This window comes from Cnephaeus nilssonii (genome assembly GCF_951640355.1).
Source record: "Cnephaeus nilssonii genome assembly, chromosome: 13".
Taxonomy (NCBI): Eukaryota; Metazoa; Chordata; class Mammalia; order Chiroptera; family Vespertilionidae; genus Cnephaeus; species Cnephaeus nilssonii.
In genome coordinates, this window is record NC_137084.1 from 76,673,566 (window position 1) to 76,700,652 (window position 27,087).

Below are 27,087 nucleotides of genomic sequence, written 5' to 3' on the forward strand. Positions count from 1 at the left end.
TAATCATGATGCTTACTTAGGTCATCTCATATTTCTCATACTGCTGTCTGAAATGTCACTCTATGTATTTGTAAGAACTCTGTCTTTATAGCTTTCCAAAAGCACTTTGAGCACAGTGCTGTTACTCATTCACTAACTCTCTTATTCATTTATTCAACCAACTTACTGAAAACTTTTTTTTCACTTACACTTTACATTCAATATTATTTTGTGTTATTTCCAGGTGTGCAGCATAATGGTTAAATAACCATATACTTTACAAAGTGTTCCCCTGATATTTCTAATACCCACCTGGCACCATACATAGTTATTACAATATTATTGACTATATTTCCTATGCTGTACTTTACATCCCCATGACTATTTTGTAACTACCAATCTGTACTTCTCAATCCCTTCATCTTTTTCACCCTGTGAGAACTTACTGTTTACCTCCTAGAAAAAAAATAACATGAGCATTCTGTGGGAAAGGGCTCTGTCCCATTCATCTTTGCATTCCTACTACTTAGCCCAAACACTGATGCAAAGTAAGCAAACTTGAATATATGGATGATAATTAATGTGAAAGAAATAATGATTATAAATAATAGCATTTTTATGAAACAAAGTTTAGAACAAAAGGAAGGAGCAGACCTGAAGCAAAGAACTAAATAAACAGGTGAAATGATGACATAATAAAAGCTAAGCTGGATACAAGCAAATCTACTCCCAACTTTGTAAAGGACTAACTACAGTATATGACCTAGAGTTAACTGTTTAGCATCTCTCAAACAATCTGTGGCACGAAGAAATTACTTAGATATTATCTACAGTCTCTTACAATGCAAGAATTCTAAAGTGGTACAATCAGTAAGTCCTTTATTGAACACATTCTTTTGTGTTACCCTTATGATGAACTGCCCCAGCGACTTTATAATCAAGCTAGAGTGACTAAAACGGGGTAGTGTTAAAATCTATGATCAAAGGCATAAGGAAAATTCAGAGGAAAAATAAAGAAAATTTCAAGAAGAAATCTGTATCTTGAAAGAAGAGTAGAAATTGTTAAATGTAGGAAATCAGGAATGGCAGCAAGGAATATAAGATGAGCATGCTACATTTATCTCCATCACTGTAATACAATAGTGACTAATTTCCATTAAGTCACCCAAACACCATTAGAAGAACATGAAAGTAGTTCCTCCAACTACTCCCCTACTCCCACACCCAATTCCGCTCACCCCATCATGGAACTCATAGTTACTTGGTTGGGAAAGTAAAAAGCAAGTAGCTGATGGGGGTTACTTAGGGGATGGCACATAATAAGCACCAAACATGCCATTACCTCCATATACTCTTTGAGGTCAGTCAAATTCATAACCATGCCTGTAACAGGATCGATCTGAAGAATAAATAGAGGAGAATATTACTATAACATGCTCTTCATATTTAAACCTCTGGTAAATTATTAAAGGCTGTACAACGTGCAGAAATTGTGTCCACATTTGCCTTCACCCCCAACACAATCATCAGTCTCAGCACGGGAACACCAAGTGCTCCAGGCATCCTTTCATTGTGTTGCTCTTCTACCTGCCCACATGTAGCACATTAAAGATGACACTCTGGGAGAGGAAAGGCCTGGAATGGCAGCAGCTCACCAGACACAACGGACAACAGTGAAGCAATAATGACTTGAACAGAATTTTTCAGCACTGAATCTATCATATTGGCAGAAAGAGGGCCCACACAGATATATTCAGCACATACCTCTCCATGTACTGTCACCACAACTATGGGAAAGAAAACAAAATACCAAAAGACCAACATGACTTTCAACAGATTAACATCCAAGCACAAGTTAGCCACATACATTATTAGATCTCTGCCCCACAAAGCTATATTTATATTCCCCCCAAAAATCTGTCCTCTTGGTTAAGATTGTTTTATCAACCAAAGCAAGAGTCAACCAAGACAGAAGAGCTTAGTAGGACCTTTAGCTAAGCAGAAGAGCTTATCCAAAGCCAAGAAGGGTATAAATTCTGCTTATGATGTTGATGGCACTAGTTAGAAATCTTCACGAGAAAGGATCAAGATGCTGCCCCATCGCTGCCTGTAAAAGTAGAAAATGTACAGGAAGAAGTCCAGCTGCACTCTGTCAGTACCTTTTGGGCAGTACCTTTTGGGCAGTACCTTTCTAAGCAAGCAAAACTACTACTGTAACTAAAACTCTTTTGGGGGAGGCAGGGGAATAAAACTCTTATCCCTTTACTCAGACTAATGTATACAGTTTACAGTCATGGTTTGTAAATTAACAAGTGCTTGTATGAAGCATTTGAAAAATCATGATAATAAGAATACTTTACAAATTAAGAACTTTTATATTTTTTTCGGCTCCATACAAATACCATGGGATATAATATGATAAATGAACAAACTAAGAATGAAAGGTATCATAGATCAAGTAAGAGGCAATAACTAAACTAGAAATCCTGATCTTCTGATACCTTTCCTGGTCTTACTCCACCATACCGTATGCTGTGAAACTCGATGGCTTACGTTCCTGTTTTTTGAGACATCAGCTATATTTCAAACAATCAACTCTCTTATTCTGGTATAAATTAATTACTTTCTTGAACACTGCTGGCAAAGTTTTCAACTCAACCTACTTTCCTCCATACAGCATATTCCCAACCAATACCCCCCTTTTGTCAGTCATTACTTATTCAAAGAATACAATCTAATTTTAACATTAGCCTCAGCAACACCTAATTAGAATGAAACATGTGCCAAAAAAAAATCTCAATATGTACACTAAAACAAAAAAAAATTTATTTAAACCATTCATTGTTTTGGACTATCTATCAGAGCAGACAATTAATTGCAAGGTAAAAGCTAAAACACATCCCACCAAGGCAACAGCTCTTTTCATTCTGAACTTCCACTTAACTTCTCATTCAAGGCTCAAAGCACTTCTGCTCTGCCCATAAGTTTTTTTACTCATTAAGATTGTATTTGTTAAAGATTCTTCCACTCTTATTGAAAGGGCTAAAATTTCATCAGTTTTCCTCTCACCTTTGTAATTGTGCCCGTGACCATTTGGATTGTTGCATTTTCCAAACAGTTTCAAATTTTCTTCATTACTCAGAGATTTGCTGACCAGGAAAAAAAAAAAAAAAGTCAACATAAGCTTCACAATTTATTAATAGTTTAGCTCATCAAATGGAGAATCATAAATCACCTGGGTTTCATTATTCAGCTTTATGTCAGGAACCACTGTATGCCCCCCAATTAGACTACTACACCATACAAATTAGCATAAGCACTTTCAACCCCCTTGTTCCACAGCAAGATTCCAAAACCTGATCTGATCAAGGCCCTTCCATTTCTCAACTCAACATTTACTGAGTACCTACTACATATTAGGCACATCTGAATGATAAAAGATGCTTGTCGTTAAGTGGTTTAAATTCTCATTGCTCCTGAGAAATAATTACATGACCTATTACTCTCTTCTTTAACAATCTTGCTTTATCATGCCTCCACTGATAACTTCTCCAGTCCACTGAGGGGCATTCAAATCAGGTGACACTTTACAATTACAATACTCAACTGTTGTTTCAGGCAGAGAGCACCTTGCTTAATGGATTTTTATGCCTATACCTGTCCAATCTTTGAATCACTAATGAGTCCCTTACTACCCTCATATGTTCAAGCTTTCTATTATACAATCCCTTTCTGGTTGAGACCCACTTTATTATTTCCCCCACCTTCTCCTGCTCCTGCACTTCTTACGTTTAAAATGCTACAGTTCACAAAGCTTTTGCACAAAATGATCTCACTGTACCTTCCACAGTATTGACCAGATTGCACACTCCACCCAGAAGGCAGTGATGGGTGCACACTGCTCACTGCTACATCCGTTACCTGGCACAAGGCCTGACAAGCAGTAAGAAATACCTCTCCAGTGAATGATGGATGGACCTTGCTAGGTAGAAACTATTATCCTTATTTTACAATTAGAGGAGTGGGTGCCCAGAGTGAAGCTTGCTAATGAGGGGCAAAACTCTCCTCAAAATCAACTTTAAGCAGAATGGGAGAATCCTCCAGAGAGCTTCCTGGTATAGGTCACAAATACCACTTGGCAAGTGCAGGAGACTGCGCCATCTTGAAGGGGAGAGTGGCTGTTATCGGAAGCCTAAAAATCCCAGGAATCTACAACAACACCACCCAGGGAACAGCTGCGAACCCAGGAACACCAGATCTCAAGCAGCACAAATAGGTGGACTCGGTGGAGCTCTGCACCTTCTTACAGAAACGTCAGATTTCGCCTAGGAAAAGGAGAACGAGAACTACATAACCAGATAACCGGAGAAGAGAGATCATGGGGAGACAAAGAAACAGTCCGCATATGAAGGAAAAGGAGGCAACACCAGAAAAAGTAAACGAAATGGAGGCAAGCAATATGTCAGAGAAAGAATTCAGAGAAATAGTCATAAGGGGGCTGAAAAGAATGGAAGATAAATTCAACATTATGTGTAAGAACCAAGAGGAAATGAAGAAGAACCAAGAAGAAATGAAAAATGACATCGCTGCTATAAAGAACTCAATAGAAAGCATCAACAGTAGACCAGAAGAAGCAGAGGACCACACCAGTGAACTAGAAAGTAGAAAAAAATACCCAAGCAGAGCAGCATCTAGTAAAAAAATTTAAAAAACAAGAAGAGAGCCTAAGGGAACTTTGGGACAACATGAAACAAAACAACATCCGCATAACAAGGGTGCCAGAAGGAGAGGAAACTTAGCAATGAATAGAAAACCTGTTTGAAGAAATAATGACAGAAAACTTCCCAGATATAGGGAAGAAAAAACTCACACAAATCCAAGAAGCTCACAGAGTCCCAAACAAAATGAACCCCAAAAGACCGGCACCAAGGCACATTATAATTAAATTGGCAAACACCAACAACAAAGTAAGAATATTAAAAGCGGCCAGAGAGAGACAGAAAGTTACCTACAAAGGATCCCCATCAGACTAGCAAATGATTTATCAACAGAAACACATCAGGCCAGAAGGGAATGGAATGAAATATACAGTCATGCAAAGGAAGGGTCTGAATCCAAGAATATGTACCCAGCAAGGCTATCAATCAAAATTGAGGGTGAAATCAGGAGCTTCACAGACAAAAAAAGACTAAGGGAATTTATTACCACCAAACCAGCAATGCAAGAAATGCTAAAGGGTCTGCTGTAAAAAGAAGAAATAGGAAACGAAGAAGGAACACAAGCGTAAAGAATAAAAATGGTGAAAAAAAAGTACCTATCTTACCTAATAATAAACAAACATATAAATTGACTGTACCTCTGCTACGCCACCAGCCAATCAGGAGTGGTATGCAATTTAACCCAACAAAGATGGCAGTTAATTTGCATACACAGGTGCCAAGTGATGGGGGCGGGATGCTTGCATCATCACCATGGTGACAACACAGGCGTTCTGCCCCACTCCCAGTCTCTCAGGGCCTCTGGGCAGTGTGGGAAGGCGGGGCCAGAGCGGAAAGAGGCAGCTGAAGTGTAAAGGCGGTGCCGGCAGCCAAGGAAAGGAAAGCCCATTCTAGCACAAATCTTCGTGCATCGGGCTTCTAGTCAATAATAACTTTAAAATGTAAATGGATTAAATGCCTCAACTAAAAGACATAGGGTAGCTGAGTGGATAAGAAAACATGAACCATATATCTGCTGTCTACAGGAAACCCACCTCAGTAAAAAGGACTCACACAGACTGATGGTGAAGGGATGGAAAAAGGTTTTTCAGGCAAATGGAAATGAAAAAAAAAAAAAAAGCTGGGGTAGCAATACTTATATCTGACAAATTAGATCTCAAAGTGAAGGACATAACAAGAGATAAGGAAGGCCACTTCATAATACTAAAGGGAGCAATCCAACAGGAAGAAATAACACTGGTAAACATATACGCACCCAATACAGGAGCACCCAAATACATTAAAAAACTTCTGGAGGATATCAAGGGAGAGATTGACAGCAATACAGTCATAGTAGGGGACTTTAATACCCCACTATCACCATTGGACAAATCCTCTAAACAAAAAATCAGCAAAGAAACATCAATCCTAAATGATTCACTAGACCAGATGGAATTAATTGACATCTTCAGAACATTTCACCCCAAAGCCACAGAATATACATTCTTCTCAAGTGCACATGGGTCATTTTCAAAGATAGACCATATGTTGGGTCATAGGCAAAGTCTCTTCAAATTCAAGAAGATAGTATTCATATCAAGCATCTTCTCACATCACAATTGCTTAAAACTAGAACTCAACTACAATAAAAACAATCAAAAGAAATCAAACACCTGGAGACTAAATAGCATGCTATTAAACAATGAATGGGTTACCAGAGAGATCAAAGAAGAAATAAAAAGCATCATAGCAACAAACGACAATGAAAACACAACAATCCAAAAATCTATGGGACACAATGAAAGCAGTCTTGAGAGGGAAGTTCATAGTTCTACAAGCCTACTGCAAAAAACAAGAAACAATGGTAATAAATTACCTAATCCTACAACTCAAAGAGTTAGAAAGAGAGCAACAAGAAAAGCCCAGCATAAGCAGAAGGAAGGAAATAATAAAGATCAAAGCAGAGATAAATGAAATAGAGACTAAAAAAACAATACATAAGATCAACAAAACCAAGAGCTGGTTCTTTGAAAGGATAAACAAGATTGATGAACCTCTAGCCAGCCTCACCAAGAAGCAAAGAGAGAGGACCCAAATAAACAAAATCAGAAATGAAAGAGGTGAAATAACAACCGATCCCACAGAAATACAAACGATTATGAAAAAATACCATGAACAACTCTATTCCAACAAAATGGACAACCTAGATGAAATGGACATATTCTAGAAAAATACAAGCTCCCAAAACTCAACCAAGAATAATCAAAAAACCTGAATAAGCTGATAAATACCGAACAAATTGAAACAGGGATCAAAAATGTTCCAGCAAACAAAAGCCCTGGTCCAGACGGCTTTACAGGGGAGTTATACCAAGCATTCAAAGAACTAAAACCTATCCTCCTCAGACTATTCCAAAAAATTCAAGAGGAAGAAATACTTCCAAGCTCTTTCTATGAAGCCAGCATTACCCTAATCCCAAAACCAGATAAAGGCACCACAAAAAAAGAGAACTACAGGCCAAAATCCTTGATGAACATAGATGCTAAAATCCACAACAAAATTCTAGCAAATCAGATTCAGCAATACATTAGGAAGATCATACACCATGACCAAGTGAGATTTATACCGGAGATGCAAGGATGGTACAATATCCACAAATCAATAAATATGATACATCACATAAACAAATTGAGAGATAAAAATCACAGTCATATCAATTGATGCAGAAAAAGCATTTGACAAAATCCAACACCCTTTCTTGATAAAAACTCTCAGCAAAGTGGGAATAGAGGGATCATACCTCAACATAATAAAAGCCCTATATGAGAAACCTACAGCCAACATCATACACCATGAGCAAAAACTAAACTCATTTCCCCTAAGAAAAGGAACAAGACAAGGATGCCCACTTTCACCACTCCTATTCAACATAGTATTACAAGTACTAGCAATAGCAATCAGACAAGAAGAAGAAATAAAAGACATCCAAATTGGAAAATAAGAAGTAACACTGTCCTTATTTGCAGATGACATAATACTACACATAGAAAACCTTAAAGACGCCATCAAAAAACTACTAGACATAATAAATGAATTTGGCAATGTAGCAGGATACAAAATTAACACCCAGAAATCTATGGCCTTTTGAACTCACAGAAAGAGAAATGAGCCCTGACTGGTTTGGCTCAGTGGATAGAGCATCGGCCTGCGGACTGAAGGGTCCCAGGTTCGATTCTGGTCAGGGGCATGTGCCTTGGTTGCGGGCACATCCCCAGTGCAGGGTGTGCAGAAGGCAGCTGATCGATGTTTCTCTCTCATCGATGTTTCTAACTCTCTATCTCTCTCCCTTCCTCTCTGTAAAAAAACAATAAAATATATTTTTTTAAAAATAAAATAAATAAATAAATAAATAAATAAATAAAATAAGAAAGAGAAAGAGAAATGAAAAAAAAAAAATCCCATTTACCATTGCACCAAAAAAATTAAGGTACTTAGGAATAAACTTAACCAAGGATGTAAAAGACCTGTACTCACAAAACTACAGGACATTGAAAAAAGAGATAGAGGAATACATAAACAAATGGAAGAACATACCATGTTCATGGATTGGTAGAATCAACATTATTAAAATGTCCATACTACCTAAAGCAATCTATATATTCAATGCAATACCTATTAAAATACCAATGGCATATTTCAAAGATCTAGAACAAACTCTACAAAAATTCATCTAGAATAAAAAGAGGCCCTGAATAGCTACAGCTATCCTGAGAAAGAAGGACAAAGTAGGAGGGACCACAATACCAGACATCAAACTATATTACCAAGCCACGGTTCTCAAAACTGCCTGGTACTGGCACAAGAACAGACATATAGACCAATGGAACAGAACAGAGGACCCAGAAATGGACCCAAGCCATTATACTCAATTAATATTTGACAAAGGAGGCAAGAGCATACAATGGAGTCAAAACAGCCTATTTAATAAATGGTGCTGGGAAATCTGGTCAGATACATGCAAAAAAATGAAACTAGATCACCAACTTACACCATACACAAAAACAAACTCAAAATGGCTAAAGGACTTGAACGTAAGATGGGAAACCATAAAAATCCTACAAGACTCCATAGGCAGCAAAATTGCAGACATATGTCATAGCAGTATCTTTACAGACACAGATCCTAGGGCAAGAGAGACTAAGGAGAAAATAAACAAATGGGACTACATCAAAATAAAAAGCTTATGCACAGCAAAAGAAACCTTCACCAAAACAACAAGAAAGCCCACTGCATGGGAGAACATATTTGCCAATGTTATCTCCAATAAGGGTTTAATTTCCAACATTTACAGGGAACTCATACAACTTAACAAAAGAAAGATAAACAACCCAATCAAAAAATGGGCAAATAGACACTTTTCAAAAGAGGACATTCAGAAAGCCAAGAGACACATGAAACCATGCTCAAAGTCACTAATCATACGAGAGATGCAAATCAAAACAACAATGAGGTACCACCTCACACCTGTCAGAATGGCTACCATCAACAAATCAACAAATGACAAGTGCTGGAGAGGATGCAGAGAAAAAGGAACCCTCCTGCACTGCTGGTGGGAATGCAGACTGGTGCAGCCATTGTGGAGAACAGTATGGAGTTTCCCCAAAAATTTAAAAATGGAACTGCCATTTGACCCAGTAATACCACTTCTAGGAATATATCCCAAGAAAACAGAAACACCAACCAGAAAGGATATATGCACCCCTATGTTCATAGCAGCACAATTTATAATAGCTAAGATTTGGGAACAGCCTAGGTGCCCATCAGCAGATGACTGGATCAGAAAACTATGGTACATCTACACAATGGAGTACTATGCTGCTATAAAAAAGAAGGAATTCTTACCATTTGCAGCAGCATGGATGGAACTGGAGAGCATTATGCTAAGTGAAATAAGCCAGGCAATGAAAGAAAAATACCACATGATCTCACTCATTTATGGATAATAAAAAACATTATAAACTGATAAACAAAAAGAGATACAGAGGCAGAGAAGCATTGAACAGTCAAATTACAGCGGGAAGGCTGGGGAGTGTTGGAGGTGGGGGTATAAGAGATCAACCGAAGGACTTGTATGCATGCATATAAGCATAACCAATGGACACAAGACACTGGGGGCAGGGGTGGGGGGGGGTGGAGGGTGAGGGCAACTGCCAGGGGGTAGGGGAGGCCGGAAGAAGGTCAATGGGGCGGGGGAGGGCGGGAAGGAGACATATGTACTACTATTTGTAATACTTTAAACAATAAAAAATAAAAATAAACTTTAGCCTCGCAGGCCTGGCTCAGTCTTAAGCGTCAACCTACGGGCCAGATCCTGGTTCCATGCCTGGTGGGGGCACATGCTGGGGTTGTGGGCTGGATCCCCAGTAGGAAGCCTGCAGGAGGCGGCCCATTGATGATTCTCTTTCATCATTGATGTTTCTATCGCTCTCCCTTCCTCTCAAAAATCAATAAAAATATATTTTTAAAAAGAACCAACTCTAGTGCCATCAAGCTGTGGGATCGAATTGCAACTGTGCTGCTTGCTCTCAGAGCTGCCTTAGGGAAGTGAACATCTGCGTTCATTTTCTCTTAGGTGACAAGAGGATAACACTTGTTGTGCTGTATTTTTATTAGTTGCGGAAGCGAACACTTATTGAGTGCTTACGGTGCGCCGGGCTCTGTGTGATCTGGGCGGGGTTAGCCCCTCTGACCCTTACCGCCCGCTCTGAGATCACGAGGTCACAGAGCCAGCGCCTTCTCCCTCGCAGTCGGCTTGACTGCCCACCACGTGCACAGCCTCCTTGGAGCCCGGTCCCTCTGCCGGTCTCCTAACGGTGTCGCCAAAAGAGCCTGACGGGCAAGGGACGAGCGCGCGTGCCGCCTTCACCTCGGAGCGCACACCCGCGCCCCCGCGCCGGTCCCCGCCCCACCACCCGCGCTGGGGGCACAACCCACCAGTGGAGCCGGTGGGCCGCGCTGAAGGAGACGAGACGGGATACTCGCGCCCAGCGGCGCCGGCCGGGAGCCGCACTGCTCATCGCCAGGCTGTTCCGCACCTGGCACCTCTCTTGGTGACGGTGGCTGGGGTGGGCGGAGCCTCCCGCCTGGGCTGCGCAGTGCGCGCTGCGCCCGGAAGTCCTCTGCGCAGCGCCCGGAAGTCTCTGCGCAGCGCCCGGAAGCTCTCTGCGCAGCGCCCGGAAGTCTCTGCGCAGCGCCCTGCGGCTGGGCTCCCTCTGCCGGCCTGGAGGCTGCGGCAGGCGCCCCTTGCTGATTGGATCTGGGGATAGCCAGAATTCAGATAGCTGGGCATACTTAGCAGTGGTCAGATGGATGGGTTTTAATGTCGATTTTTATGTCTGCTCAGCCTGAGGCCATGCCACGCAGTCAGGGTCAGTCTGGGCACACTTTGGGCCCCGGAGGGACTTCTTTGAGCCGCCCCTCCCAGTCACTTCTATGCCCTGGATTACAATAGAAACTTCCAGTATCTGGTTTACAGCAGGGCCAGTCTCCTTATGGTAAAGGAGGCAGGAATTCGAGGGCAAGTGCAGGACCACGCGGCTTTCAGAGAGTAGACTGCCTTTGGACTGTGAAATCGGGTATCACTCTGGGCTGGCACCATGCGAGTACACGCACCCATGAGCACCCACACGAGCGATTCTATGTCGAATGTGCCACCTCTTGTTTCCTCACTACTACTCGTAAGGAATATGCAAACAACTTGCATGCCCAGTACCATGCCATGTCTTGCTTCCATTCATGCTTTCCTCAAATATTTATTGAATATCTACTGGGAGGCACTGTTCCCGGCACTGGGAAAGACAGATAAAATCATGGGTGTGGCTGATATTTAAGCCCCAATGGTGATTTCTCTCAAGTGTCTCAGGTCTCCAGCTTTATATTGTTCGTTCTGCATTAAATTATTAATATGCTATGTAGCAAACATTCTTCACACACCCTTCAAAAATGTTTCTCATCTCCCCCTTGTGCTGCAAAGAAAAAAAACTTCAAAGAATTATAAACTTCAGAGATTTTTTTTATATAGAGACTATCTAGCTCAGTGCTCCCACTTGACAGGTAAGAAAACACAGGCCCAGAATAGTTAATTACTTAACCAAGATCACTTATAATATAAACAATATTTCCCAGATAGTAACTCTATCAGTGATACTCAAACAGACAGTGTTTAACACAGACACTTATTCCAAAAATAGTTTGAAGAATGTAATAAAATAAAGGGTAAGACATTTCTGGGAAATCATTTTATCTATTTGCTTTAGTAAAGTATGTCATTGAATTTGAAGTTCTTGCTCTAAAAATTTTTTATTAAAGCTAATCCTATATAATAAAGAGCTAACATGCTAATTAGACCAAACAGCAGAACAACCGTCCGGACGACCTTCCTGATAAGCTGGGGCTGCGAGGGGCTGCAAGGGCTGGCCGAGGCAGCTGGGGCTGCGAGGGCCGAGCCCCTTGCACAAATTTCATGCATCGGGCCTCTAGTTCAATATAAAGGTACTCACAAAATTCACCCTCAGTGATCCAGTTATTGTAGCCCCAAAATTAATGGATTGAAGTATTAACCCCCAGTACCTCACAATATAACTTTATTTGGAAATAGGTCTTTACAGATATAATTAGTTGAGAGAAGGTCACTAGGGTGGACACTACTTCCTTTTCCCCTCACTTGTGAACCACATAGCCCTTTCCTGAGTCTCTGGACACTGGCCAGTGATGAGCTGGGCTTAGGGAGAGGAAGAGGCCCTGCCTAGGCTTTCAACATTAGTCAGATGCTCACTCGGTTTTACCAAAACTTTTTGCATTGGATTACCAGACATTTGTACCTAGATTACAAAATATCTTCAAGAACCTCATAGATGGTAGGACCAAGGCAGAATCCAGGCATCCGTGGGTCAAAATCTTATGATTACCCTACTAACCTTTATATGTTTAAACTTCCCTCCCTGTGTAGTAGGATGGAGTAAAAGTTTATAAACAGGGGAAAGACATGATCACACCTGTATATTTCCCAGATGTCAACTAGTGGCTCCTTCAACCTTCTGATCCAGAGAAGATCAAACCTCCATGTCTTGTCTGGAGAAGTACCATGCTTTTTTGAGGACTTCTGTGAAGTATCAGGGGATTTATGTTCTTACTAGAGGCCCGGTGCATGAAATTCGTGCATGGTGGGGGGTCCCTCAGCCCAGCCTGCACCCTTTCCAATCTGGGACCCCTCAAGGGATGTCCGACTGCCCGTTTAGGCCCAATCCCACCAGGGCAGTCGGACATCCCTCTCACAATCCAGGACTGCTGGCTCCCAACCACTCACCTGCCTGCCTGCCTGATTGCCCCTAACTGCTTCTACCTGACAGCCTAATCACCCCCTAACCACTCCCCTGCCAGCCTCGTCACCCCTAACTGCTCTCCCCTGCTGGCCTGGTCCCCCCCCCAACTGCCCTCCCCTGCATGCCTGGTACCACCCCCAACTGCCCTCCCCTGCTGGCCTGGTCCCTCCCAACTGCCCTCCCCTGCAGGCCTGGTCCCCCCCCCAACTGCCCTCCCCTGCTGGCCTGGTCCCCCCCAACTGTCCTCCCCTGCAGGCCTGGTCCCCCCCAACTGTCCTCCTCTGCAGGCCTGGGTCCCCCCAACTGCCCTCCCCTTCAGGCCTGGACCCTCCCAATTGCCCTCTCCTGCCAGCCATCTTGTGTCCACATGGGGGTGGCCATCTTGGGTGTTGGAGTGATGGTCAATTTGCATATTACTCTTTTATTATATAGGATGGTTACCTCTGCCTCTAAGCTCCTACATCTGACATATCTGTTCTGCTTAGGTATCTTCTTGCCATTGTGTGCCTGCTACTATTGTTCTGTATCTTACTAACACAAACACAAAACTCAGAACTTTTACTTTATTATCACAATGTAAGCTCTCACATGTGGCATCGGTATGTATGGAACTAAAGAGGTAGGGTTTGTGGTGTTTACAATAACTCTTAAAGAAAAATGAGCCCTGCCATGTGGCTCAGTTGGTTGGAGCATTATCCGTATAGTGAAAGGTTGTGGGTTCGATTCCTGGTCAGGGCACATACCTAGGTTATGGGTTCGATCCCTGGTTGGGGCACATTCGGAAGGCAACCAATCAATGTTCTCTCACACATTGATTGTCCTCTCTCTCTCTCTCTCTCTCTCTCTCTCCTCTCTCTCTCTCTCTCTCTCTCTCTCTCTCTCTCTCTCTCTCTCTCTCTCTCTCTCTCTCTCTCTCTCTCTCTGTCTACTCCCTCCCTTTCACACACACACACACACCCTCTAAAATCAATAAGAATATCCTTGGATGATGATTTTTTAAAAAGAAAGAAAATTAAGAAGAAACTGACTATGTTGGTCCAGGACTGTGCAGCGAGCCTAATCATGAATTCACAATTGCTCCCGAAAGACACGTTTGGGGGTCTTTTCCAGGGATGTTCAACAGGCAGAGGGAGCATGGAAGGTTTAGCTGGCCCAGGACTGGAATTCAGCAGAGGGAAGGAGTGAAACTGAAGGGAAAGGGATTTTGAGGGTGTGGGCAAGAGTGTGGCTTAAGTGACAAACCTAGGCTGATTTGGGCTATTAGTAAAAACTGGTGGGGTTTAGAAATGTGGAGATTAAATGGTCTCTAGTACCACCTGTTGCCCAAATAAATGAAGAACTAATGATTTTTCGTTAATCTCTGAAGAACAAGACACCTGGAGATTAGAAGAAATGCCTGATTTTAGCAATGTTCCTCTGTTATAGGCACCTCACACTGACACCAGAAAGGTGTTATCAGACAGGACAGGCCCCTGAGCTAGTGGGAGAGGGCTGTCCCCAACCTTGATCCTTGTCTTCTCATATAAATGAATTTATACAAGAGACTTTGACTGCATTGTGAAAAGCCAATTTATTAAAGCGATGAAAGCATGCACCTTTATTGAAAAAGCAAAGCAAAGCAAGCAAATCTATCTTATCCGGCTTGGAGCACAGATGGGCTTTCCCGGCTAATTCAGAAACGTGAGTGTCTGGAGCAAGTTCGAGGAGTAATAGACCCTCCTCCTGTCTGTAGGTTTCAGAAGATTCTTTTGCTGAGTATCTTGGTATAGGTTAAGTCTCAAGGTTTTCTTGTTGTGGTCTTCCCAGGATCCTGGCAACTTTATCTTGCTGAGGCCCGAGACTGCTGGCTTTGCTTAGGGAATAAAAGTGCCCTTTTTTCCTTTCCCTTTTCCCCTCCCTTTCTGCATTCTCTCAGCAGGGAGGTTTTAACTATTCGCTCTCAGAGTGTCCTGGGGAAGATACTGGTTTGTTATTTGCAGGCCAGTTGCAAATTATTCACAATGTTTGGCCTTGTCCTAATTTTCCTGTCTCAGTTTCCCCTATTTCTCCTGTCCTGGAATCCTGTAACACTTCAAAACAATACCAAGGCCAAACTAGGAGCAGGGTGGGAGGTGGTCATGGGTGGCCCAATTGCAGTGGCATCTGCTGTGGACTGCAGAGAAACAGCCAGTCTAAAAGAAGCCATCAGGGTGACAGCTGGCTTCCCGTCCTCTTGAGCACCTGGGGGCCAGTGGTATCAGGCAGGCCGTGATGGGAAAACCCAGTGCTTTTCAGATCTATATTCATATTCTACTACCTACGATTATTCAGATTTCTTTCCCAAGTGTGAGGGTCTCTGTCACCTACCTATTTGGTGGTGGTAATGACCCACTTCTAGTTTTTCTTTCATGCATTCTTGTTACTGAGAGGAAGATATATCAAGTAAATACAAATGTAAAACTCTCTTCAAAAAGTGGTATCAACACTTGCTCAGTGTTTTCAAGGAAGAGCCCTAAGAAACTATAAAACATAATTATTTCTTGAATTCTTTTTTTTAATAGAAATTTAGAAACCAGATGTCTATGGTTTGGAAAGTAAGGTGCCCTTTTCGGTCTCTCTTTTTGTACAGAGCACATTCATTTTAAACCTGGGCCCCAGACCTCGTGGTTCTTCCATCAGGTGGCTATGAAGGTGCCATGGAACCCATAAGGCATTTGCACAGGCACCTCTGCTCGGCCCAGTTCTTCAAAGTTCTTGGCATCCAAGACTAGGAGAAAGTTGCTTTTATTCTAGAAAAGAAACAATATTGAAAATTCTTTTTTTTTCTATTAAAAATATATCTCTCTCCTCCACTAGGCTATAAAATTCCTGAGAGGGAGATCATGTGTTATTCATCTTCATAGCTATCCTCAGTACCTAGCCGAGCGCCTTGCCTGCCCAGTCACTAAATGTTTGCTGAGTTGCTGAACTGGACTGAAAAGGAAGCTCATACCTAGAGTGGAAAAGTTACACTGTTTATATCAATCACCTTCATAGGATCTCTTTGCAGTTAGGGATCTTTTTACCTGTTTCACAGAAATTCTTTCTTCCGAATTAGAAATGCCTCCCTCCATTTTGTGTTACTTGAGAGCTGATCAAACGTATCACTGCAAGGCAGACCAAGACTTGCCTGGTATGAATACGGGAGTGGCAAGTACATGGTATTAGGACTAACCCTCCTAAACCCACGGCAGGCCTGACTAACTGATCAGAGCACATTCCTCACCAAACCCTTTGGAAGGGTTAGAGTTCTACCTCCCAGGCAGCCTCTATGAGTTCGTCAGAGCTGGTATCCAAGGGGAACCTAGTTGCCACAAGATTGCCCAGAGGAGATGTTAGATATTATGGAGACACCAGGTCCCGGCTTCACCACATTAGACTTTCGGGTCACTCCATTAAATTTGGCAGCACAGATGGTATGAATATTAGACCAGAAGTCAGAAGACTGGGGTTAAATACTGGCTTTACTACTATGAGATCTGATACAAGTCTCTTTCAGCTTCCTTATGTTACAAATTCCGCATGTGTAAATGGTATCCCACAAAATTGTTTTGATGTGTAAATAAAATAATATGTATGAAAGTAGTTTGTAACTGCATTCCTATGCAAATATAAATTACTACAGTTCTACAAATAGAAACCTAAACCAATAAAAAGTATGGATTATCACAAAAGGGTACATAAATGATAAGGAGGGGAAGAAAAGAGAAGGTGCCACACTGGAATAAAAATAAACGATCAACAGCTTCACTGAATATATCCCTCATATAGACCTCAAAAGGCTCAGAACCACTTTTCTTTCTGATTGGTGACAGGGACATACATTTACCTGGTTGGGGGTGATCACCACAGAAAGAATAACCCCACCATCTTCTTCACTGGTCCCTGGTACTGGAACAAAAACAGGTTCTGAAGGATAAAAGTCATCTTCTCTCCAAACCTGTAACTCCCCAAAAAAAGTATTTGATGGAAGGTTAGTTATGAGCTGGAAGCTTTCAATAGCTTTTTCCCCTCCCAGCATGAACTTGGCTGTCAATATAATATTCCAACAATAAAAAACAAAAATAAAAAAGACTTAGTGAGTTGAATATAGGAGAGAGAGAGGGAGCTTTTGCAGCTGCACATTCTATCATCATCAAACACAATTTGTGAAATTATAATTTCCCATCAACCTGAAATATAGTTATGCCAACAACCTTAGCCCCATGATTTCTCTCAAAATAACATCAAGCTCAGAATTCTATTTCTGGGCTTGTGGTTCATTTAGGTTCCCTAGAGGGAACATACCTCTACTTAGGTGATTCCATGGTTCTCAAACTTAATACAAGTAAATAGCTGAGCTGCTTAAACATTAGAGAATCTCAAAAACTGACTTAATCAAAACAGAAACTCATTCCAAGGGCAGAGCAGGTCCTTTCAGGGTTTAGAAAACAAAAGAGATTTCCATTACCTTTAGTGTCTTGTTCACCACATCAACCTTCATCAGAGAATCCCCCACCAAATGCCGAAAGCCACAGCCATAGAAGAAACGATACTTTTTGCCACAGAATTGGCCATAGTTGATCTGGGGAAATTCAACACCTCCTTCTTGTTCTAAGTTCTCAGGGTATAGATTTTCATAAGAGCACCAAATCTGAAAAGGTTCCAAAAGATTTGTAGTGATTGCTTAATCCTCACTTATTTTCGTCAGCGTAGATCTGTGAGTGGGTAATACTCTGTAAGAGTTTCTGACAGGACTTGGAAATGAAGGTTCTATGTAATTTTTTATATTGTTCTTCCTTCCATCATGGGTAAAAATGCATAAAAGATTATCTGGTTTTGTGACTAAACTGATAGGAGGTACAAGTGGACTTTTTATTCTACTAAAGCTAAGACATTGATAGCTAACCAATAATATGCCTGTGATAAGCACAAATTATCTAAAAGGCAGGGATGGCCAGTACCAATCTCAAATATTTAAACATTTTACAACCGTTAGAAAGTTGCGTATATCTGTTTCAAAACACAAAAGAAATCGGTAAACACAGTGCTCACTCCCAAACTGAATTCTGCAGTTCTTGTGCAAGCGATGTACCTGGACCTGACCCTGCTCAGCTGAATGTTGTGAAACTTACTGTTCATCAAACACTGTGGGAAACAGCCAGTGAGTAAAAACAACACTAACATTCAGTGTCTTCGTCTAATATCTGCTCAGAGCCTACCTTGCCATCAGCCTGTTTCACAGCACTGGCCGAGGAGTAGGACAGCGGGCTGAGGTTCTCTCCCTCAGGGGCGTTCAAACTGACATGTAAGGGCAAAACAAACCTTCGAGGGAAAGATGTGGCTAATGAATTATAAACCTGTTCAGGAGAGAGAAATAAATAGATGAGGAAATTGTCATTCATACAACAACAGCATGTCCCAAAAATTTACATCCAGGCAACATTATTGGCATTCCTAAGTAATTGCATACATGATCATTTTTATTCATTTCTTTATACAACTAATACCTGTTGAGTACCTACTACAGGTACCGTTGTAGACACTGGGAATACAGCAGTGAACAAAACAAAGCCTCTGGCCTCGTGGAACTTATAGTCTAGTGGAGAAAGAGTGATAGTAAATAATATATGTTGTTTCATTAGTGTCAAATAAACAAATGATTATACAGCCCAGGTTCTGACAGTGATAAATGTCATTAAAAAAACATACTGCAGGGTGGGGAACTAGCGAGTAACAAGGGCTGCTTCCTTCTTCAGGTTTGGTCAGGATAGACCTCTGGGTGGAAAAGGGTTAATTTAGTAGGCCTAGGTTGCTCAAACCCTGCACACTCTCAAGAAAGGCCTGTTTTCATGCCTGGCCCTTGTCTGGCACCTGGGAGGCAAGCTCTTCCTTGGACTGATCTGTCTGATAAAAGTATTCTGCGTACCTGAGGCCTTGGGTCACACTGTACTCATTTATCCAGATAGTTTATGCTGAAACTAGAGGCCTGATGGACGAAGATTTGTGTAAGAATGGGCCTTCCTTCCCCTGACTGCTGGCACCACCTTTGCTCTGGCCCGGAGCCACCTTTCCACCTTCCCACAATGCCCAGAGGCCCGGAGCGGCTGGGGTGGTGCGGAATGCCTGCGTCCTGCCCCCAGCTGTTCGGTGCCTGTGTATGCAAATTAACCTGCCATCTTTGTTGGGTTAATTTGCATGCTCACTCCTGATTGGCTGGTGGTGTCGCAAAGGTATGGTCAATTTGCATCTTTCTCTTTTATTAGTGTAGATGTGATTTATAACGAGCACCTGCTTTCTCTGTGGGGGTCTGGAGCTTCAGTAACTGAGATTACCCATGGAGGGGCTATATGTCTATGTGAAGATCCCCCATAAAAAATCCTGGACAACCAAATGCATGCCTCCAAGGATTTGGTTTCTTCCAGACTTCACCCCTGCACCTCTTTCTTTTGCTGATTTTTCTGGGACCTGTGAATCCTCCTAGTGAATTGTCAAGGGGGACCCCCAACATAGCCTCTCTGCAGAGGTGATTTTTAAGTAAGAGACCTTAATAAAATAAGTGTATTTTTTTCTGACAATAGAATGCTTTAAGTACATTTTTCTCCCATAAAATATTGTAAGATGGAGAAGGAACTACCATTTCTCCCATATACCTAGTCCATATTATCTCTCTCATGCAGAAATGTTTTTACTGGGTAAAGAATTAGTGTTATGTTTAAACTACATAAAGAGTTTGCTTTTTTAAAATTACTTTTAAATTTATTTAAATATTTTTTTCTTTTGCAAAACCATAGCTGAACAAAAAGAGACTCCCAATAATGGTAGATGAGGTCATGTGGAGAGACAGAAAAGCTGGACAAAATGTTTAAAACAGCTGCCTGAAGGCACTGTTGAGCTAAAACGGCAGTGAAGAAAAATGGGGTGGAGATTTGGGAGGAGATAAACTAGATATTGGGGGTACTTTTCCCCCTGAGGGCATAAGATGCTTTTAGGAAAAGACAGCTAAAGGCTGAGAAAAATCAAGCAATTTCTTTATTAAACTTTTTATTTTGAGATAATTGCAGATTCACATGCAGTTGTAAGAATACAGAAAAACAATTGATTTTAAAATGGGCAAAGGACTGAAAGAAATATCTTTCACCAAAGATAAACAAATGGACAATAAATACATGAAAAGATGCTCAACAAAATTGGTCATTAGGAAAATGCATATCAAAGCCACAATGAGATAACACTTCATACTCATTAGGATGGCTATTATAAAAATGTAAAAAATAAATAAATAACAGTGTTGGTGAGAACGTGAAGAAATTGGAACACTTGTGCATTGCTGGTGGGAATTTAAAATTGTGCAGCTGCTATGGAAAATCATTTGGCAGTTCCTCAAAATGTTAAACATAGAATTATCATATGACCCAGCAATTCTAGGTAAATACCAAAGGGAATTGAAAACAGGGGCTAAAATAAATACTTGTATGCCAATGTTCCTTTTTTAAAATATTTTTTTATTGATTTCAGAGAGGAAGGGAGAGGGAGAGAGAGAAACATCAGTGATGAAAGAGAATCATTGATCCCCTGGCCCCTACTAAGGATTAAGCCCACAACCCAGACATGTGCCCTGACCTGGAATCGATCCATGACCTTCTGGTTCATAGGTCGATGCTCAACCACTGAACCACACTAGCCAGACTATTTTCCAATGTTCTTAACAGTATTATTCACAACAGCCAGAAGTAAAAACAATTCAAATGTCCACCAACAGATAAATAAAGCGTGGTATGTGTATATATATTATTCAACCTTTAAAACGAATGAGATTCTGATACATGTTACAACATGGATGACCTTGAAAAGATTATGCTAAATGAAATAAGCCAGACACAAAAGAACAATTCTTGTATGATTACACTTATATGAGACTAGTAGCCCATTTGCAGGAAGAATCCTGCAAGCGGCTGCTGCCATTGCGACCACCGCGCCTGCACCCGCGCGCCGCTGCTGCCCATACTGCTCCGCCCCGCTCCGCCCCGCTGGGGCTTTCCCTCTGGCAGCCACCTTGCTTTCCACTTTTCCTCCCTCTTACTTCTAAGTTGTCTTCAGTCTTCACTCCTCCCTCCCTCAGTGTATGCAAATTAACCGCCATCTTTGTTGGGTAATTTGCATACTCGCCCTGATTGGCTGGTGGGCGTGGCTTTGGCGGGTGGGCGTGGCTTGGGCATAGCGAGGGTGTGGTCAATTTGCATATTACTATTTTATTAGGTAGGATAAATAAAATGGGCAGATTTATAAAAACAAAAAGTAGAAAGGGAGAGGGGGGAACAGGGAGCTGTTATTTAAGGGGTACAGAATTTCTGTTTGCAATGATGAAAAAGTTCTGGAAATGGATAGCGGTGATGGTTGCACAACATTGTTAACATACTTAATGCCACTGAATTGTACACCTAAAATAGTTAAAATAGTAAATATTATCTTATATAATAAAGAGGTAATATGTGAATAGACCGTCATGCCCTTGCACAAGATGGCCTCCCCCATGTGGTCACAAGATGGCCACCACAAGATGGCCGGCAGGGGAGGGCAGTTGTGGGTGATCAGGCCAGCAGGGGAGGGCAGTTAGGGGCAACCAGGCCAGCAGGGGAATGTAGTTGGGGGCAACCAGGCCAGCAGGGAAGGGCAGTTGGGTGGGACCAGGCCTGCAGGGGAGGGCATTTGGGAGTGACCAGGCCTGCAGGGGAGGGAAGTTGGGGGCAATCGGGCTGGCAGGGGAGCAGTTAGGCATCCATCAGGCTGGCAGGGGAGTGGTTAGGGGGTGATCATGCTGGCAGGCAGTTAGAGGCAATCAGGCAGGCAGGCAAGTGGTTGGGAGCCAGCAGTCCCAGATTGCCTAAACTGGCAGTCGGGCATTCCTCAAGAGGTCCCAGATTGGAGAGGGTGCAGGCTGGGCTGAGGGACACCCGCCCCCCCCCCCATTGCACTAATTTCACACACCAGGCCTCTAGTGTTATGTGTATTTTATCATGTGAAAAAAAGAAATAATGCATCCTTCAACCCTTTTCACCAATTACAATGTCATATATAACTACAGTACAATATCACAAATGGGAAATTTACATTGACATAATCCACTAACTTTATTCAGATTTCACCAGTTACCATGTACTGGCTCTTGCAGGGATTATATCATGCTTCAAATTAAGATTAAGACTATCTAGGCCCAGAGAGAACCAAGATGGCAGCATAGGTAAACGCCTGTACTTGCCACCTCTCACAACCACATCAAAATTACAACTAAAATACAGAACAACCATCATTCAGAACTGCATGAAAGCTGGCTGAATGGAAGTCTTACAACTAGAGAAGTAAAGAAGAAAGCACACTGGGACGGGTAGGAGGGGCGGAGGTGACGAACAGGTTAGTTCAACACACACATCTGTCATTTTTTAATTGGGAGGGAGATCGTCTCTATGGAGGCTGCCCATGAGGAACAAGAGGTCCCAGCCCCACCCCAAACCCCCAGACCAGGGTTCCAGAAATGGGAAGAGAAGTCCTCATAACTACAGGCTGTAAAAACCAGTGGGAAATGTTGCTGAGGGACATGGAGGCTGCTGGAGACCCAGATGTTCCTTTTAAAGGGCCAATGAATGAATGTACTCAGACTCACTTACTCTGAGCTCCAACACCAGGTGACTCTGAGGGACCCAGACACATACAGGGAGAAAATGGGCTGTCTGGCATCGGGGCAGGAGCTTGGTGGCAGTTTTCTCCCAGACAAGGATGCTAGTAAGGGTCATTGTTCTTGTGCTGGGACCTCCGCTGTCACAGGGCTGACTGGCAGCCATATATGAAATAGTTAAAATAGTAAATATTATCCTATATAATAAAGAGGTGATATGCAAATTGACCAACATGCCCTCACACAAGATGGCTTCCCCCATGTGGTCACAAGATGGCCACCACAAGATGGCCGGCAGGGGAGGGCAGCCTGGCCCACACTGTTTATTCCATCCTGGGGATTCCCTGAGACCCCGTTCCATCCAATTTGCAGCCCCACCCAAGCTGTTTGCAGTGGCTTTTCCATATGAATGGCCTGTCCTGGCTCAGGCTTCAGACTTTGCTAAATCTCTCAAACAAGCTGCAGCTGGTGTCAGCATGCCCCAAATCTATCAATTAAAGGCCCAAGATCCTCACTAGCACCAGCCTGCCCTACTTCACAGCTAGGCCTCACCTCCTGCATAGCATCTCTCCCACTGTAATTGCAGCTGGTCCTCACACAATTGGCCTGGAGGTCAACTCCCCCCAGAGACACCAACAGCAATCAACACTCAACTACAAGACTGTACACACAGCCCACACAGGGGCACACCTAGATTTCCTAGCTCAGGTGACTGGCAAGGCTGAGCCACTGGCCCCTACAGGACACCGACTACACAAGGCCACTCTACCAATTCCAGGAGACATAGCAGCTCTACCTAATATATAGAAACAAACACAGGGAAGCAGCCAAAATGGGGAGACAAAAAAACATGTCACAAATGAAAGAAATAGAAGAAAGCAAACTACTGGACACAGAGTTCAAAACCATGGTTATAAGGTTACTCAAGAATCTTGATGAGACTTTCAAGATTCTTAGTAAGAATGTCAAAGACATGAAAAGGATCAGTCAGAAATTAAGCATACACTAATTGAAATAAAGAACAATTTACAGGGGTTCAACTGTAGACTAAAGAACTCTGAGGATCAAATCAATGATTTGGAATATGAGGAAGTAAAAAGCACCCAATCAAAAGAGCAAAAAGAAAAAAAATCCAATTTATTGATACATCTCCTAGGACAATAGAAACTAAGGAGAAAATAAACAAATGGGACTACATCAAAATAAAAAGCTTATGCACAGCAAAAGAAACCATCAACTAAACAAGAGAGTCCAGTGCATGGGAGAACATATTTGCCAATGTTACATCCAATAAGTGTTTAATCTCCAAAATTTATAGGGAACTCATACAACTTAACAAAAGGAAGATAAACAATCCAATCAAAAAATGGACACAAGAGCCTGGCCTGCGTGGCTCAGTGGTTGAGCATCAACCTATGAACCAGGAGGTTAAATTCCTGGTCAGGGCACATGCCTGGGTTGTGGGCTCAATCCCCCATGTGCAGTGAGCAGGAGGCACACAACCAATGCTTCTCTCTCATCATTAATGTTTCTATCTCTCTCTCCCTCTCCCTTCCTCTTTGAAATCAATAAAAATCTATTTAAAAATGGACAAAGGGTCTAAATAGACACTTTTCAAAAGTGGACATACAGGAGGCCAAGAGGCATATGAAAAAATTCTCAAAGTCACCATCCGAGAAATGCAAATCAAAACAACAATTGAGGTAGCATCTCACACCTGTCAGAATGGCTATCATCACAAATCAACAAATGACAAGTGCTAGCGAGGATGTGGAGGAAAAGGAACCCTCGTGCACTGCTGGTGGGAATGCAGACTGGTGCAGCTACTGTGGAAAACAGTATAGGGTTTCCTCAAAAAATTAAAATTGAACTCCCATTTGACCCAGTAATCCCACTTCTAGGAATATATCCCAAGAAATCAAAAACACCAATCATAAAGTATATATGCGCTCCTATGTTCATAGCAGCACAATTTACAATAAATCTTAATTATTTTAAACAGCCTAAGTGCCCATCAGCAGATGAGTGGATTAAAAAATGGTAGTACATCTACACAATGGAAGACTATGCTGCTGTAAAAAAGAAAGAACCCTTACCACTTACAACAGCATGAATGGATCTGGAGAGCATTATGCTACAGCGAAATAAGCCAGTTGGAGAAAGGTAAGTATCACATAATCTCACTCATTTTTGGAATATAATGAACAACATAAACTGATGAACAAAAATAGATCCAGAGACATAGAAGCATTGAACAAACTATCAAACTGCAGAGGGAAAGCAGGGGATTGGGAGGGGGGAGGGCAAAGGGGGTGAGAGATCAACCAAAGGACTTGTATGCACGCATATAAGCATAACCAATGGATACAGACAGTGGGGGCGGGGGGCCTGTGCTGAGGGGTGGGAGCAGGTTGGGAGAGGTCATTGGGCGAAAAAGCAGACATATGTAATACTTTGAACAATAAAGAATTTTTTTGAAAATCCAAAATTATGAAGAAAGCATAAGGAGCTTCTGGAACAACTTCAAGCATACCAGCATTCGCATTATAGGGTGCCAGAAGGGGAAGAGAGAGCAAGTTATTGAAAACATACTTGAAGAAATAATGACAGAAAACTTCCCCTACTTAGTGAAAGAAATAGACTTACAAGTCCAGGAAGCCCAGAGAGTCCCAAAGAGGCCCACACTAAGACGCATCATAATTAAAATGCCAAGGGTTAGCCCTAGCCAGTTTGGCTCAGTGGATAGAGTGTCAGCCTGCAGACTGAGGGTCCCAGCTAGATTCTAGTCAAGGGCATATGCCCAGGTTGCAGCTCAATCCCCAGTAGGGGGCATGCAGGAAGCAACTGATCAATGATTCTCTCTCATCATTGATGTTTCTATCTCTCTCTCCTTCTCCATTCCTTTCTGAAATCAATAAAGATATAAATAAATAAACAAACAGATAAATAAATAAATTTCCCAGGTTAAAGACAGAGAAAATCTTAAAAGCAGCAAGAGAAAATCAGTTAGTTATGTACAAGGGAACGCCCATATGACTGTCAGCTGATTTCTCAACAGAAACTTTGGAGGCCAGAAGGAAGTGGGAAGAAATACTCAAAGTGATGAATAGCAAGGACCTACAACAAAGATTACTCTAGCCAGCAAATCTCTCATTTAGAATTGAGGGTCAGATAAAGAGCTTCACAAAAAAAAAAGGCTAAAGGAGTTCATCACCACCAAACCAGTATTACATGAAATGTTGAAGCATATTATTGAAGGAGGAGGAGGAGGAGGAGGAGGAGGAGGAGGAGGAGGAGGAGGAGGAGGAGGAGGAGGAGGAGGAGGAGGAGGAAAGGGGGAAAATATGAACAATAAAATGGCAACAAATACATATCCATCAACAATAGAATCTAAAAATTAGAATAAACAAACAAGAAATCTAATGACAAAATAAACTGGTGAATAAAACAGAATCAGAAGCATGGAACATACTGAAGAATCCCAGAGTAGGTTGGGGGGCGGGGGGGTAAGAGATCAACCAAAGGACTTGTATGAATGCATATAAGCATAACCAATGGACACAGACACTAGGGGGATGAGGGCATGCGCTGAGGGGTGGGGGTGGCCGGGGAGAGCTCAATGGGGGGAAAAGGAGACATATGCTATACTATATGTAATACTTTAAACAATAAAGAATTTAAAATTTAAAAAAAGAATAGGTGGAATACGGTCTTTTAAGGGTGCTGAAATTATACTATAAAGGTGGATACATGACATTATGCATTTGCCAAAATCTATAGAATGTACAGCACACAGAGTGACTCTAATGTAAACTATGGACTTTAGTAATAGAGTATCAATATTAGTTCATCAGTTATAACAAACATACCACACCAAGGCAGATGTTAATAATAGGAGAAATTGGGGAGATAAAAGGAAGGAATTATATGAAAACTTTCTATACTTTCTTTTTGATTTTCCTTTAAACCTAAAACTTCTCTAGAAAGCAAAGTCTATTAGTTGTCGAGGTTTTTTTTAATGTGTTTTTATTGATCTTGAGAGAGAGAGAGAAACATTGGTGATAGAGAAACATCATTGATTGGCAGCCTCCTGCATGGCCCTGACTGAAAATCAAGTCCAAAACCCGGGCATGTGCCCTGACCTGTAATCATACCAGTGACCTCCTGGTTCATGGGTCGATGCTCAGCCACTGAGCGAAACCAGCCAGGCTATTAAGGTGTTTTTTAATCTACAGCAAACAGCATACTTTATGGTAAAATGTTGAAATGTTTTCCTGTCAAACTGGGAAGTAGATAAAGATGCCACTTACATTCAACACTGTACTAGAAGTCCAGTAAATAGGCAAGAAAAAGAAAACCA

At 41.9% G+C, this 27,087-nt stretch overlaps 2 protein-coding genes across 11 annotated transcripts in view; both read right to left on the reverse strand.

Annotated features, from left to right (window-relative positions):
- Positions 1–10,812, reverse strand: part of PTS (6-pyruvoyltetrahydropterin synthase) — a 46,504-nt gene extending 35,692 nt beyond the window's left edge. For 3 of the 4 annotated variants that reach the window (XR_013814407.1, XM_079788483.1, XM_079788482.1), the window contains exons 1-4: positions 10,671–10,812; positions 3,049–3,128; positions 1,744–1,766; positions 1,322–1,378 (exon numbers count right to left, since the gene is read on the reverse strand). Coding sequence is in view for 3 of the 4 variants with exons in the window: in XM_079788483.1 (XP_079644609.1) it covers positions 1,322–1,378; positions 1,744–1,766; positions 3,049–3,128; positions 10,671–10,753 (243 nt within the window). In the remaining variant the exon portion in view is untranslated. The remainder of the gene's footprint in view (positions 1–1,321; positions 1,379–1,743; positions 1,767–3,048; positions 3,129–10,670) is intronic. The other variant, XM_079788484.1, reaches the window with a different exon arrangement.
- A 3,842-nt stretch (positions 10,813–14,654) lies between these two features.
- BCO2 (beta-carotene oxygenase 2) overlaps positions 14,655–27,087 on the reverse strand; it is a 49,673-nt gene continuing 37,240 nt past the window's right edge. For all 7 annotated transcript variants that reach the window (XM_079786972.1, XM_079786975.1, XM_079786971.1 and 4 more), the window contains 4 exons: positions 18,277–18,414; positions 17,526–17,708; positions 16,905–17,015; positions 14,655–15,825 (listed from right to left, as the gene is read on the reverse strand). In XM_079786972.1, the coding sequence (XP_079643098.1) occupies positions 15,712–15,825; positions 16,905–17,015; positions 17,526–17,708; positions 18,277–18,414 (546 nt within the window). In that variant the 3' untranslated portion in view covers positions 14,655–15,711. The remainder of the gene's footprint in view (positions 15,826–16,904; positions 17,016–17,525; positions 17,709–18,276; positions 18,415–27,087) is intronic.